The sequence below is a fragment of the Galleria mellonella genome, unplaced genomic scaffold (genome assembly GCF_026898425.1).
Source record: "Galleria mellonella isolate WM207_F2 unplaced genomic scaffold, CSIRO_AGI_GalMel_v1 utg40, whole genome shotgun sequence".
NCBI lineage: Eukaryota > Metazoa > Arthropoda > Insecta > Lepidoptera > Pyralidae > Galleria > Galleria mellonella.
This window is the reverse complement of record NW_026442094.1, coordinates 3,969,770-3,985,384: the sequence shown is the minus strand read 5'-3', so window position 1 is coordinate 3,985,384 and position 15,615 is coordinate 3,969,770. Positions and strand designations below refer to the sequence as shown.

Here is a 15,615-nt window from a genome sequence, read left to right as displayed (position 1 = left end):
AATGTTGATTTGGTTTGGTTGAATTTTGGTGCGCTAGAAAAATAAAGCATTTTTTAAACAAGGCCTTATTCAATCAAATATGAAAAATAATAGCTGGACTCTACGCGATTAAAAATATATATATTACAAGTTAGCCAATATACAATAAATAAATCCATTTCCTTTTCCTCTTTTGGAGTGTTGCCAAGTTGCTCTTTCCGGAGATATTTATATATTTAAGGGAGATAAACATAACAAATACAAACATAAAATGATAGAACAGTAGTACAATAACTATCCAGAACAATAAAAACCTATAATTATAATAGAATTTGTTCTTTGTAGTCTGACGATGTAAATGTTCTTTATAAATATTACGCCTTCAACGCAAAATACCTCTACAGATTATACAAAATAAAATCCATTACTATTTGTGTTAAATAGTATTTCATCTTGCTCTTTTCGTCCTTATATTAGCTTTTACAACTAGCTTTAATAAATAAAAAGAAAATTGTTATTATTTAAAAATTTATAATTTCTTGCTCTCTTGTTAATTTCGTAAAATTAAAAATATGAGCAGAAGGTGTTTTTTTATTAATAAATAATATAATTGATATTTACTTACAAATTATCAATATTAAAAATTTTCCGTTTGTTTTTATGTTGTTCACCGAGTTGGCAACATTGTTTGTATGTTGGCTACTTTTGATTGCTGTGCTGGTGCCGCCGCCGTAGTATTTCACCTTTCCGGTTTGTGGAACTTCCATGTGCACGTGTACAAGAAACAATTTTTGTTTTTTCCCAATCATTGTTTAATTATTATTCTAAAAGTGGATTGACATACTCCATAGTGTATTCAGTGGATTAAAACTACTCGTGTGGCTGTGGATTTCGTAAGTATTTATAATTATATATACATAATTAACCCGGTTTGAGCGTGCTCTCCTGACGCCATATTGTGATGCCATGAGTTTCAATTATTGGCTTTGTATTTTTTTTATAATTTCCAGGATTTGCTCGTCCACTGCTACAGTAAAAATAAATTAATATTAATGAAATTAAAGTAAAACGCGGATTGTTCCCTATTTTCATATGAATCTAATACCATCTTGATTTTCTTATTTATCGTAGACTTGTGTACCAGTGAACGATTGTGTGGTATCAGGTAATAGATTACGTAAATTGCTATTATTATTTTGTTAATGTAGTTTTCACTTTCCTTGTGATATAAATTCAGAAAATGTCACTGCTTTAATAAATTATGTTTGTGCGGGAAAAAAAGCCACGGTGTGCTTTGGTTATGCCCGAAGCCAATTTCCCCGTATGGTTCTAATTGATCAAGCGATGCTTTGAATAGAAATTGGATAAGCATCTAATCTAATCGATACAAAATAAGTTGTAACGACATAATTAGAAGTAAATATGTACGTTGACATGACGATTTGATAGCCTAGACACCTAGGTGATAATGCTTCATGCGTTATAAAAGAATAGTGTACTAGGTGTTATCTTGCAGAAATCTATAATAAGAGTAGTGTTCAATCTTCAAGTTTTGACAGTCGCACATATACTAATGGTAGCAGAATTAAACAAAATAATCTTATAAACTAGTATAAAAATATTTATATTTCAGCATCCAGTCTCTGTGTTTGTTATTTAGCACTGTGACCACTATTAAAAAAAACAAACCTTGTTAGTAATTTGATTGTCTTGATTTTCAAGTTTAGCACACATTTCTCCAATGATGGAGACTAGATTGACGGTATTGGCCTCTTTAATGTCTGATTTTTAATTCTTTTCTTTAGAAAATGGTGGGATCTCGCGTCTATGTAGGAGGACTGCCATTTGGTGTCAGAGATAGAGACTTGGAAAAATTCTTCAAAGGTTTCGGAAGGATCAGAGATATTCTCATCAAGAATGGCTATGGTTTTGTGGTGAGTGTTTCTTTTATATTTTCAATATTATTTAATATATATGTAAACCTATGACTAATGAATTTATATCTTCATTATTATCATCAGCCATGAACTGTTTGCTGCTGAGTAAAGGCCTACACCATAGATTGCAATAAGAAACAGTCCTGAGCCATATGCATCCATTGACTTCCTTAAAATGCATTTGAAGTTGTCACTTCGTCTAATGGGGGTTTGTCCTACGCTACATTTACCTGAACAGTGTCAATACTCTCTTGAGTATTCACCTTTCTCTCCGATTGGTTGTCTGTTTTATGACTTATGCAACCAGCTCATTGCCACTTCATCTTAATTATCCTTTGGGCCATGATAGTCACTTTGGTTTTTCTTTGAATTTATATCTCGTTTATATAAAAATATAGACTAAGTTGTGGGCTATAGGCAGTTATATTTTTATTAAAACATAATATTTAATTTATAAATATTTGTTATTGTCAGTACTAGATTTAATGCAGATATTTTTTATTTATTGTCAGTTTACTAGAAGATAATATTATATAATAGGTATTCTTATATAATAGGCATAATATGTAAACAATATGAATATTGTTTACATGTATGCAATATGCAAAATAAATAAGAATTATATATTCAGGTCACGGTTTATTTTCGTCAGTGCCATACTTCAACAATTTTAAATGTACTCTATTGTTTTAAATGAATTTTATTTTTTAATTTAAAAATTTATAAAATATTTATGGTATACTAGCTTTTGCCCGCGACTTTGAGTGACTGAGATATGTTCACTTAGCAAGATAAAATGTAGTTTATATCCTTCATCCCATATAGTATGTATATACCAAATTTTTAAGTGACTCAAGTCATTAAGGTATTAAAAGACAAACTCCCTTTCACATTATTAATATTAGTAAGGATTTTTTTTTTCTTTGATGGATGAAAATGGTATGGTTACCCCACCTGCGGTAACCGGATACGCTGGCGGAGCACCAGTGAAGGGTGATAGGTGAGAATGAAAACAGGCCAGTTAGCCCATCATGATGAATTCATCAGAAATTAACCATGATAGTTTCCAGGGGGAACCGCGAGGAGGTCGACCTGGTTGGGTATATTGCTAGCAATAGGATTCTCAGTCTCCATTACTAACAATCCCTTTCCCCCATTAGTAAGGATTTGAAGGTATCATAAATACAATTCTGAAGTAGAAATAAAACATTTGTATAAAATTATTGTATGTTATATTGTTTGATGTCTGCTTAAATAAAGTATGTTTTTTTTTTATTTTAACACCACAATTATATATATATATATTTATTGCAGGAATTTGAAGATTACAGAGATGCTGATGATGCTGTGTATGAATTAAATGGCAAGGAACTACTCGGGGAAAGGTAAGATTCTACTTGAATTATAGTTGTCTATTTTCTTAAGATCATTACCATTTATTGTAACTGAAATAATTTTTCCAATAATTAATACTATCAATTATAATAATAATGATTCTTAATTAGAAATTTATCAACTTATTTCTCAATTTACTGATTAATTTTCTTTATCAGCCGGCTCCACATTTGTGTGAGAGTAGTATGAAGGACTGATATATGAAATTCTATCGTGAAAGTAATATTTTGTGTGTGTGTGTGAGACTGTTGAATGAGTGAATGAGTATATAATCTTTATACACATATTTTAAGACATTTCCGTTTAGCTTTGCCATATCATATGAAATTTCATTATAAACAAAGTATGGAAGTTTGTGTATGATATATTGGATTTGAATGTTGCTCCATTATTTTTAGAATAAATTCATTTTATGGATTATCACTTTATCAATTGGTAGCAAAAGTAATGTGAGAATTAGGTGGAATTCCAAAATATTGAAATTAAACAATTTTACTACAAAACTATAAGTAGATTTTTAACACAAATTGGAAATCATGATTATTGATCTATGATTACTTACTTGCCTAATTAGTAATAAATAACACTTACTATTGCAATGCGCTTCTAACGTTTTAACTACAAACTAATCTACAAATAATTGCTAGCTATTAATAAGCACTTATTATACTCATTTAGATTGTGACTTAATTGCAGGGCCTACAATTGGTGACTATTTAAAAACCTTGTTGAACAATTTGTATTATAATAAATTTTAAATGAGTAGAAACTTTTGAAATTATTTTTAATGAATATTTATCCATTATCAAATTGTAATAATACACTCAAATCACAAAGACAAAACCTCTTTCTGGCAGTGTTCTCAATTCAACTGTTTAATCTTACTAATATAATAAAATTGTAACTGATGAAGTCTACATGGGAGATATTTAAGAAAATGTATAATGAATCTTTAATAAGACCAATAGAAGCTAAAACAATAATTTATAGTTTTGGCTGTCTGTACGTTTGTTCCAGCGTACGCAAAAACTACTGCACCAAATTAAATATGATTTTAAGTTAGATGTTCAGGTACACTCATGTTCTAGAAATTGTGGTATTAAAATTTATTTTGATACACTATCTAGAAATGGTATGTTTCTTTGGTTTTCCTACTTCTGAAATCCACGCGTACGAAGTAGCGGGCAAAAAGCTATTATTTATATATTTAAAAAAAGTTTAATTGAAAGAAAGTAGAAGAGCAGGGCCGGCTTTAACTTACCTTACGCCCTGGGCAAATTTTTGCCGCCTCTCTCTTATTGGCTTATATCCATGGTAGCTCTATACTAAATACTCTAGAGGAGTGGTGTCACAAATATTTGCTACCAATTGGCAAAGCGCCGTCAGTCGCATAATGGAGTGTGTGTCGGTGAGGGCGCGCGAGGGTGGCAGTGCTAACAGTACGACGGGTGTGCCGCAGGGTGGTGGTGGAGCCGGCGAGAGGCATCGACCGCAGCGCCGACCGTTACCGCCGCGACCGCTACTACGAACGCGACCGCGGCAGGTCGCGATACGAGTGAGTGTCGCTATGTTGTAGGGTGTCGGTGGAGCGCGCTCGCGGTATGCCGCGGGGCTCGGACCGCTGGCGGTGCCGCGAACTGCCGCCGCCGCCGCCCAGACGCCTGCCGCCGAGACGAGATCCGTCTGTATCTTAGCTCATGCAGTGTCCGATCTAGATATTTTGCCGCTCCGGGCAAAATGGTCGTTGAGCGTAGGTGGACAACTATATTTACAAGCAACCATTTAGTTTCATACCTCTTCTTCTTAGTTGAAATTGTAATCGAAATTATGTGGTAAAATTATAAAAAAAAATTGATCATTTGAATAAAAAAATATTTTATTTTAAATGTATATAGATAATCCCAATTCAGTATCTTTTTTTTTATTAATTTCTGTCATAATTGTTAAAATAATTTTGTTTTATTAATTTCATAAATATATCATTATTAAAATTAACTTTTAGTTACAATTATGACAAATGAAAAATAAGTATTTTGAAACTGTAAGAATTGAACTATTTCGTTTTCCATCTACGCCGACGAAGTAGTTGCCATTCTTGGCAATGGCCATCTAAACCTGCAGTGAATTCTTTTTGCCCTCCATGAAATTATCCATTTGGCCTTCCCTAGATCGGACCCTGAGCTCATGTCATGTGCAAACACTTATTGAATATAACGCGACGACACTATGGAATCACGTTTTGATATGCATTCTGAACTCGTGTATTTCTTTTGTCATAACGACGCTTATTCTTAGTTCCTACTGATATGTTTGGAATTGCTACTTTTAAATTTTGAGAAACATTGATAATGCAATAAGATTTATAAAATCCTTATCCTTACTAATATTATAGACGTGGAAGTGAGTGTGTAACAAGTAAACCTCTTTGCGCCCTAACGGCTTAATCAGTCACTATGAAATTTGATAATCGTGTACTGTATAGCATGTAAAAGTACATACGTTTTTTTTTATTCCGATTACGCGACCAAAGTTGCCGGTAAAAACTAGTATTAGTCTAGTTTGTTATAGATGCAAAAATTTACTATCATATTGATAATGCGAAATATTCTGTAATTGTTTAATTTGATATTACACTCTGATATCATGATTAATTTATCTAACTTGTAACTAGAAGATTAGGATTACTATCCAGTTTGCTTTTATTCTGTCAATACCAATAAACCGTAAGAACTAGGAATAACGTTAAATAAATGCATAATTGTTAAATGAACAGTTTTTGCACATAATTGTGACTCCATAGTGTGTATTGCACATTTTTATTGTTCCCATATACCTTTTATCCATACTGTTTGTTGTGTAACACTGTTCTATGCTTAATTTATTCTACAGCACCATTATTTTCATAAACTTTCCAACCTCAGTATTACCACTGTTAAAGGCTATTTGTTGTTTTTTTTTTGCATTTATTTTTTATTTTATATTTCAGCTATCTGTAAGTAAACTTGGTAGTGATGTTTGAAAGTTCGTACCAGTAGATAATTTCTTCATGCACTAGTGTTGCTGTTTACCTCACAATTTTGTGTTGATCCAAGTTAATTGGTTGATTATGTATTTTTTGCTCGACTAATAAACCCCAATAGTAATAAATTTAAACATACTTATAGATATGAAATGGTTTAGAAAACCCGATAAGTGTATCTTCGATGACATGTCAGTTTTGTATATGATAACAAAAATATATACAGGAAATGTTTAATATAAGTATAATGAAATTGTTTATAACAGTGGTATCTATTTTTTTTTTTTTATACAACTTAGAATGGTAAACAAGCTGACGGCCCACCTGATGGAATATGGTAACCGTCGCCTATAGACATGAGCAGTACTATGGACATACCAGAATATACTGTTTCGCCCATTATATTTTTAAGTTACTAAGTCTTTATATCATTAGAATTGTTTCTTCCTATATTTAGAAATTGAATTGATACAACATTACTATTAATGTTGTACGACTATTCACAAAGATGAAACTTACATATAGTTTTGTATTTACAGTGACTACAATTATAGATACGGGCCGCCCACGCGCACCGAGTATCGACTTATCGTCGAAAATCTGTCTAGCCGCATTAGCTGGCAGGTAAGAAACTGACTGGAACAACATTGGGTACATCATCATCCCATCAACAATCACCCAGGGTACCGGACACGAACATCGCGCTTACATTCGGGCTGGGCGGAGCATCACCTTCCACCAGGGTACGGTCGGTTCAGGGAGTCTGATGTCAGGACGCTTTGCGGTCGAACGGACGAACGTTTGTGCAATTCATGGGTCGAAAAAGATGGTAGAAGAATAATACAAATGGAGACATGAGAATGGAACGATGACATTCGGAGAACTGGTCAGAACTTGCGAGAATTCCTTCCTGATTTGGATGAACCAACGAGAGCACCATTATGAGAGTTGGAAATATCGAGCTGGCACTACTCACGCTACATACGAAGACGGGACTATGCGTCAAGGACCACGGACCCGAGAAGGCCCCAGGCGACTCACTCGTTCACTTACTAATAAACACCACAGCAGTCATTTTCCAAATGTTAGTCATCTCTTTCTTTGTAATTTAGCATAACACTACTCCCTTGAATTGTTAAACAGCATACATTAAAATGTTGCATTAAAATAAATGATACTCTCTAAATACTTTTAAAAGTGTAATCCAAACACGAGCTTATAGAAATAATTTTTAAAAACAACAGAAGGTGGCGTTTCGTGCCCTGAGCCCTCGATGTAGCGCAGTGTGAGATGTGGTCTGAGGCGATGTTAGGAGGTATGGGTCCCGCCGCAGCCTGCAGCCGCAGCTGGTGCCGCCGCCGCCTGCCCCCCTCGCCCCCCTCGCCAGGTAAACCGCACCAGGGGGGCACACACAACAGGACGTTCTCGTTATGTGCAATCTCCCGTTTTTATTCATTTTCTCATCGTTATATTTTAAGTTAACATTGTTCATAATAACGGCGTCCGCTCAGCGAACTCGCCGGCTATTGTGAATATCCATCCAGATTATTTCCGTCAATTATGTTCTTACTAGCTCGAACAGCTTTTCGAATTTGGTGATTCCTTTATGGTATCATTGTTTACATTGTTTGATGAGGATTGCTTGTTAACGATTGCGGAATGATGTTGTGTCTTGTTGATGGAAGATGTTCATTCAATTGGCCGACTTTAACCAAGGATGTTAGCTGAACCTAGGGCGACGAAGTGCTCAACATGCAAGGGAAGGACGTAAAAATCATGAGAGGCTAGAGTATATAAGCATGACCCAGAAAAAGGTGGTACTAGATTGGAAACCCAGTAAAAATTGAGAAAGCAGTTTTCCAGAGTACAGCTCGATGACACCTTCAAAATAACAGAATACGAGGTAGAGGAGGCAGAATGGCACTCACTGAAAGGCAATTTTAAGAATATATGAAGACAGAGACCTCACACTATGGGATCCATTTTTTTTTTTTATAATATATTAGAATATGAGGTAGTCGAGACACACTCAGAAGTCGAGAATGGCATTCGCAAAGGATGACAATGACGAGAAGTATGTGGAGATTGAGACTCAACACAACACTGATTGGAATGTCTTATATGAGGCACTCGAGGCTACCAGAAGTCTAGATTGGCACTTGCAAAGCGGGATATTGGCAAAAATTTAAGATGGATAGACTCGACACTATAGCATATTGAAGATGGATAGACCCAGCACTATTGGATTGAATTGTTCTTGTAAACAATGATAACCAATAGGAGACCGTTTACGAAATGATGTTCGTAGCACATTTTTTATTTTATTTTTTACCATTAGGTCCTAATCTTGATTCAAGTTGTGCATAATAAAGGCTTCATCGTTAGGACATTAGGTTTGTACTATCACACGCGAAACTTTTCCTAAAGTCTTATTTAATGATGATATATTTTTTTACCATCTTTCGGGGCTGAAAACCTTGATGCTACGACATTATTCTGATGAAGACTTTAGGAAAAGTGGCACGAATTTTGTTTAATAGTAACATTAACTTGATCCCTTGATATTGCAGGACTTGAAGGATTATATGCGTCAGGCTGGGGAAGTGACCTACGCCGATGCACATAAACAGCACAGAAATGAAGGGTGAGTTTTGTATTTCTGTTAATTATGTTTCATATGATTTGTGAGGAATTTTCTCGTCTAAAAGAAATTCGGGAAGATAAGAAGTGTTTTCAATATTTATGCTTTGGTTCGAATAAGGACATGTAATAACTTATGGTAGGTAGCTTACATTATATAGTCCTCCATTTTTAAAATGCCAAAATGTTGGGCACTGCTAAAATAGTTTTAATATTAATTTTAGATTCTATTATAAACCATAGGATGTAGATCATTTATACTACTTGTGTGTAAGTCTGCACAAGTGTAAGAAAAAGAAATGATTTTATATATATAAAATCGTCTGTCCAGGTACCTGTCTCGTGTTTTGGTCAACCAGTTGTTCTTGCATGACTTTATTTGATATCGCAGTGAACTTCCGGGGTATAGAAGCATAACACTAGTCGTCAGCAATAGTCAGAAATGAGGTGCATAATTGGTGTTACAATATATTGTGGGATGTCAGTGGTGTTTGTGTCTGTGTGTCTGCCCATTATGGGCAGCTATTGTAAATTAGATGGGCTTTTAGCTTTTTCATTAAACGATAAAATTTTGTGTAACCCGTATACTTGCATAACACGAATGCGTTGTAGCATATAGGTATAACTAGACTATAATATTTTTCTTAAAATTATCCCCCCATAGAATTTAAAACTTTAGGATGACCATGCAAAAAAAAAGGAATATTTGTCAGCGGATAAGATTATGCTGATGATTTGTAATGATTTACAGTGTGGTGGAATTTGCGACCCATTCTGATATGCGGGCTGCCATTGAGAAGTTGGACGGCACGGAACTGAACGGGCGCCGCATTCGCTTAGTGGAGGATCGCCGCTCGTCACGTCGTCGTACACGCTCCTCCTCCAGTCGCTCTCGCAGTCGTTCTCGCGATCGTCGTCGCAGCCGCTCTAGGTAACTAAATACCCCTCGTCTCGCACTATAGATAATAGATATATAAATGTAATAAATTTGAAGACTGAATGCGCTAATCTCTATAACTACTAGGTAGATTTTATTTTAATTTTACATTACTAAATGTAAAACTAAGCTACTAAGCTTATTTCTTGAGGAAGGTTAATAGGCTGTTCAACATCACGATATGACCACTAGCGATACCGCCGCATACAGATAGTTTTTTTTTTAATAACCATCGTTAGTCATAGTAATACCAATCGCCATAGTTTTTAAGGTTTTCTTATAAGAAACCGAGCAACGAACATCCGAGTGTATCATCCAGAACACCCACATAAGTCAATTTAGAAAAGCTCTTTTTTTTCTATATAGCCCGATTCAGAGTCGAACCCGCAACTTCATAGCACAAAGAAAAGTACACACTATTGTAGCACTGAAATTGTCAATTATTTAGTAAGCCAGTTAGCCCATCATGATGAATACACCTGGAATTCAGCACGATGGTTTCCAGGGAGACCATGTGAAGGTAGACTTGACGGGATATATTGCCAGCAATGGGACTGGTGGTCCATATTACAAATAATTCCTTCCCATATCGTATTAAACTATTCCTATCTCTCAAATTGGAGCAAAGGATACACATTCATAAATTTCATGCAAATCATTTGAACGTTTTCGAAGTCTAACGTGAAAAAACATAGTGACGCTTCATAAAGTAAATGCCAACAAATTAATTAATCCAAGGAGATATTAATAAGTTTTGTTTATATATGAAGCTCACATTTGTAATGTTAGTAAGATAATTCGCTTGGTGTTATCTTTAAAATAAATTTGCTCTTAGGAATTAAATCAACATAATTAAATTATATATTTTAATGATGATACTATATTTTTTACCATCTTTCGGGGCTGAAAGCTCTTGCTGATAGTTTTTAATCTGAGTACGTATAACTACTCTGTATATATTTGTAATATTATTAGTTCAGTTTTTATCTACACATGTTCACATATTTTGCAGCCGCTCAAGGTCCAAATCTCGCCCGAAGAGCAAGAGTCCAGCGGCGAAGTCGCGCTCACGCTCGCGCTCCAAGTGAGTACTTTGTACTTTTTATGGACAGACTTTTTGGTGACACACCAAAAAAAAATCCAAAACGAAATTGTTGTTAAATTAGGTGTTTCATTATGTTTTTTGTACTGTTTTTTGTATCAATAAAAAGTCTGTTAATATTATTACCACTGTTAAATTTTTCCATATATCAAATTATACATGCATGAAAGCACTATAAGTTATATATGATGCTGCAACAAATATCTGTCTCTGAAGTTGCATGACGTAAATTAACCTAGTATTCATTTGGTTAGGTATATAATTACTTGCGCTGAACAAAATTTAATTATGTAAGTACTTAGCTGTAGTATTCACTGTTTCTTTTTTAAACTGTCACTATCTGTGTAGCATTTTGGTTTCCTATGTACTTTTCATGTGTACTTTAGTTGCTTATGTGATATAGACTAATTACACGGTAAGGTTTTATAAATTTTTAAATTTATGATTAAACGATGCTTTTTTTACATACCACTCATAATATTTGAAATTATATTGAGACATAGCATATGCATTCAATACATATCATATACATATAAAATTGGTGAAATTTTAATACTAGTTTCTTTATACTTAGTAGCTATGTATAAAGAAGCGAAAAGTATAAGTCTGTTCACATAAGCAAAATATAAGTAAGCTATATTTATTATGTACTGTCAAAATAGTTAATCACTACTACAGAACACAATATTATTGACAAATATCGTGTAAATATATAAGTATGTAGACTCATAGTTGGTGAAGTAGCTATCTTGACAGATTGCAACTTAGTTTAGTGGCAGTAGTCTATAACTAAACCCCAAATACTACTATTTTGTTGCGGTATCACAACGCTTAGGGACCCCAGTCGTTCGAAGTCGCGGTCTCGCTCGGCCTCGCGTAGATCAGACCGTCGCTCAGAGTCACGCCGCTCAGCGTCCAGGAAGTCTGGAGAACGGAACGGGCACCGTTCAGCCTCCAGGTCAAAGTCCCATTCGCCGAAAGCTGACTCCAAGTGAGTAAAACGAGTGCTTTCAATTCTTATTTGACGGCCATGCACGTTTGCGAGGGTTTTTCTCATTACACCAGAATATCTGATATAAAAAAAAACGTATCTTGCTAGATCAAATTTGGTTTTAACACTCCTTGATATAAACAGGATTATACTCATAAATATACTTCGGTATTCTATAATATTAATATTTTTCCATTCCCTGACTTTGGGAGAGAGCCTCGCAATTTATTTCAAGCATTGTTGTCAAATACATTCACGAAATAAAGCATTGGCATTCGTCTATTTTTTTTTTTTTTTTTAACAAAATTGATTGAACTAACAGAAAATATTGATAGCACAGTTTAAATCATATAAATTATTAACTCGATCCATGTTTTCCTGCATCGCAGAGAGACTGCCATCGCAAGGTGAGCATAGTATTGCATAGTGTTTGTTTCCTTAGCTTTTCTGTCCTTTTTATTTGAGTATTCTTTAGTTTTGCTACTATTATTAATGTATATTATTTGCAGTTGAATTTTTTCTGTGTTTATAATTTTATAATGTGAGAATGACGTTATTATTGTTTTATAGAAAAAAAAATGTAATTATAATATTTTACACATTTTATAGTGAATTGATTGCAGCATTGCTTAGACTGAAAGTATAGTTGTTAACATCAATTGTAATATAAATCTGATCATGGATTCAGTCATTTAAGTTTAGTAATAATTTAAATAAAATGTTAATAATAAATATTTTCATTTTTAGAGAGAGATCGCGTTCGCGCAGCAAGGAGGCATCACCTAAGCGAGAAGAGGAACGCCGCGCCAGCAAGTCTCGATCTCGTTCCCAATCCCGATCCCGGTCGCGCGACCGATCTGCTTCCCGCGACCAATCCGCATCCCGCTCTCGGTCCCGCTCGCCCCGACAAAATGGCGACGGTCACGACCGCGCAAGTACAGACCGCTCCCCGCGCAGTGGCGACTAGGAACTTTAGCGTGTTAACTTTAAGATACTTTTTAGGTTTACGTGTCTATAGTTTAGATGATCCGACTTCGATCGGCGCACGATCTCTGTCTGGTCCCATGGACCTAGAAATATTTAGGCATAAAACAGGGCTCTTTAACGTAACGTTATTCATGCAATGTCTATTATTATTATGTAATGTTGTTTTCAGTTCTAACGATATTCCGGTATGGGTACAAACTGTAGATAAGAGTTTACTATTTTCTTTATTACTCTGTATCATTAATATCGAATTAGATAATTGTTATTCTTTGGGATTGGTTAGATACTATAGTGAGACAACTTATAGTATTAAATGTATTGACCAATAAAATGTGGTACACAAGGCGTGCTTAATACTATAGGCAATCTCTACCAGTCCACCTTTGGCATCAACCCTATGTACCTATATTTCATTTGTGACTTACTATAGTAACAGCACCAAATTTCTAAACATTGCCGACACCGGAGTTTTTGTTACTGCCAAAAACATTAACCTCTCTTATTTTTTAACGTTCCTAGAAGCCCTGAATAAATTGTATCGGCAGTTTTCGAGATAACTCTTTTACTTTCATGTGTGGATTAGTTCAGATAATTTTCTTCATCATAACTAATGGAAAAATAGGAATTATATTTTTTCAAAATACAAGTTACGAGATATCTTTGAAATAGCAATATTTTTTAAATATATTAATAAACATTATTTCTTAGATTATATAGATAGTCTTTATGTAAAATCTTCGAAAAAAGCGGGCCACCATTTTTATACAATTTTGCGTGGTAAATAGTTATGTTTCCTTTATAACTTCTATATTTATTTTGTTTTATAATTTTTGCATCTTTTAAATGCGTAAAAGCTCATTTTATTTTTTAAATAAAGATACGTCAAGATACATTATGTGCGTAAATATATAGAACACTGATAAAAAAAATGAGTCGGCTAATTTAACAATTAGCTGATAAAAAGTAGACCCGTGTTTTAGACTCGATGCTCTATAATGTAAGCATTGTTTATATTAGGAGACTTTGAAAACGTCATGTATTATCAGTTAGTTTCGTTTCTATCATTTCATGGTCCATGGCTAATAAGTATAATGTAGGCTTTCGATATTCGAAGTCAAGTGTAATATATAAGTACTTTAAATTTTACCACATTTTGTCATTGTCTTTCATGAGCGTTTCTTGTCGTTGGCAATGTGACTTGCAGGGTATGTGGCTATCCTAATAAAATTTAATTATACTATTTTTAGTTGAAGTGACTTATGTTTCAGAATTAAGTTAACTATTTTACGGCAAATAAAACGGCGTAAATTATTTTAATATGACTTATGTAATTTTAATATACATGAGCCATGAGTACATCATATAATGTATGAAAATTTGTTGCGACAACCCTCTATATAGTAGGTATGTGGTACTTTGTAAATATTGGATTTTGTTACTAATTACCAAATAAATATATTAAGAATTTTAAATCGTTTCCTTGTTTATTAAACTCATGTAAAAATACATACCCTTACTTATATATAAGAACTTTATTATGTCAATCGTAAATCAATAACTAAATGTCCTTGATGGGAAAATTCACTAATGAGGGGAAAACAAGGGGCTGTTGTATACAATGCTATAAGCTCTCTATGCAGATGCAGAAGCTTCTAAGACGTTGTATAAACGTGTAATTCAGGTATATGTGGTTTTCTTACATGACTTAAATTTTTGAAACTAAAGTCAGGTCATGAAACCTGGATACTAGAAGACTGAATCAATTTTTGTTGGATATATTATCTATACAATATTGTTTAAATTATTACAATGCCCCAAAAGAAGGGAGTTAAATGAGCGCTTTTATAATAATTAAAATGTACAACTAATGTTTACTGAAGTAATTTTCCATCAACGATACCGTGGACGTGCACAGAATATAGTCTACAGGTTTTTTTTTCTATAGTTGATATGTCATATGTCTAGTACAAATAGATGACGATTGATGAGGATCAAAATATACCTAAAGCAAAACGAAAAATATACCTAATCTATCTACATTAGGTATATTTTTTAAATTAACGTTTACACTAGGTTATAAAGTACGTAGTACGGTATACTAAGTTTATAACTTGCGCTTTATATATTTTTACGCCATCTATTATTGAGTAGTGTCAATACTCGGAAAATTGGGAGAAAACTTCTTTCTCAATAGCTTAATATTTTACTTAGTTTGCCGTAAAAATTGAATTATAAAAAATACAACTGTTTTTAAGCAAAACGCAAAGAATAAAAAAAATAGCTATTTTATTAATTGCAAGTAAGTATTACAACAAACTATTTCCATTAGTATTTTAATGAACAGTTTTGGCTTTCAACACTATACGTAAAAAGAGAAAACCCACAGGTAGAGTATAACAAGGAAACACCTCAAGCAGCGTACCATTTGCGTTTTTTTTTAGAGAAGTTACTTTTTTTCAATGGATTATAATGAAATTATATCTCCGCCTGCGTTACCGGTATACGCTGGCAGGGTACTAGTGATGAATGATAGGTGAGGATTAAGCAGGTTTATTGATCCATCGTGATAAATTAAACAATAAAACTAACCGCGATGGTTTTGGAAACCGCGACTTGTAAATATATCCC

General features: G+C 33.9%; 1 protein-coding gene across 6 annotated transcripts; it reads left to right on the top strand.

Annotated features, from left to right (window-relative positions):
- The first annotated feature begins 689 nt into the window (after positions 1 to 689).
- Positions 690 to 14,459, top strand: LOC113520442 (serine-arginine protein 55). 6 transcript variants are annotated; one of them, XM_052898031.1, is made up of 11 exons: positions 690 to 872; positions 1,785 to 1,913; positions 3,231 to 3,301; positions 4,888 to 4,992; positions 6,870 to 6,954; positions 8,901 to 8,974; positions 9,722 to 9,901; positions 10,920 to 10,991; positions 11,845 to 12,000; positions 12,390 to 12,407; positions 12,748 to 14,459. In XM_052898031.1, the coding sequence occupies exons 2-11, from the start codon at positions 1,788 to 1,790 to the stop codon at positions 12,965 to 12,967; spliced, it is 1,107 nt and encodes a 368-aa protein (XP_052753991.1). In that variant the 5' UTR covers positions 690 to 872; positions 1,785 to 1,787; the 3' UTR covers positions 12,968 to 14,459. The 6 variants fall into 6 exon arrangements, with proteins under 6 accessions (XP_052753991.1, XP_052753994.1, XP_052753993.1 ...); XM_031914590.2 differs by lacking the exon at positions 4,888 to 4,992 and adding an exon at positions 4,771 to 4,866 and having other exon boundaries at positions 693 to 872; XM_052898032.1 differs by lacking the exon at positions 690 to 872 and adding an exon at positions 963 to 1,144.
- Positions 14,460 to 15,615: the final 1,156 nt, after the last annotated feature.

Coding starts and splice junctions, on each gene's coding strand:
- LOC113520442 (XM_052898031.1), top strand. CDS start 1,788: ATGGTGGGATCTCGCGTCTATGTAGGAGGACTGCCATTTGGTGTCAGA. Junction 3,302..4,887: donor AAGGAACTACTCGGGGAAAG/GTAAGATTCTAC, acceptor GCTATGTTGTAG/GGTGTCGGTGGAGCGCGCTC. Junction 10,992..11,844: donor CGCTCACGCTCGCGCTCCAA/GTGAGTACTTTG, acceptor CACAACGCTTAG/GGACCCCAGTCGTTCGAAGT.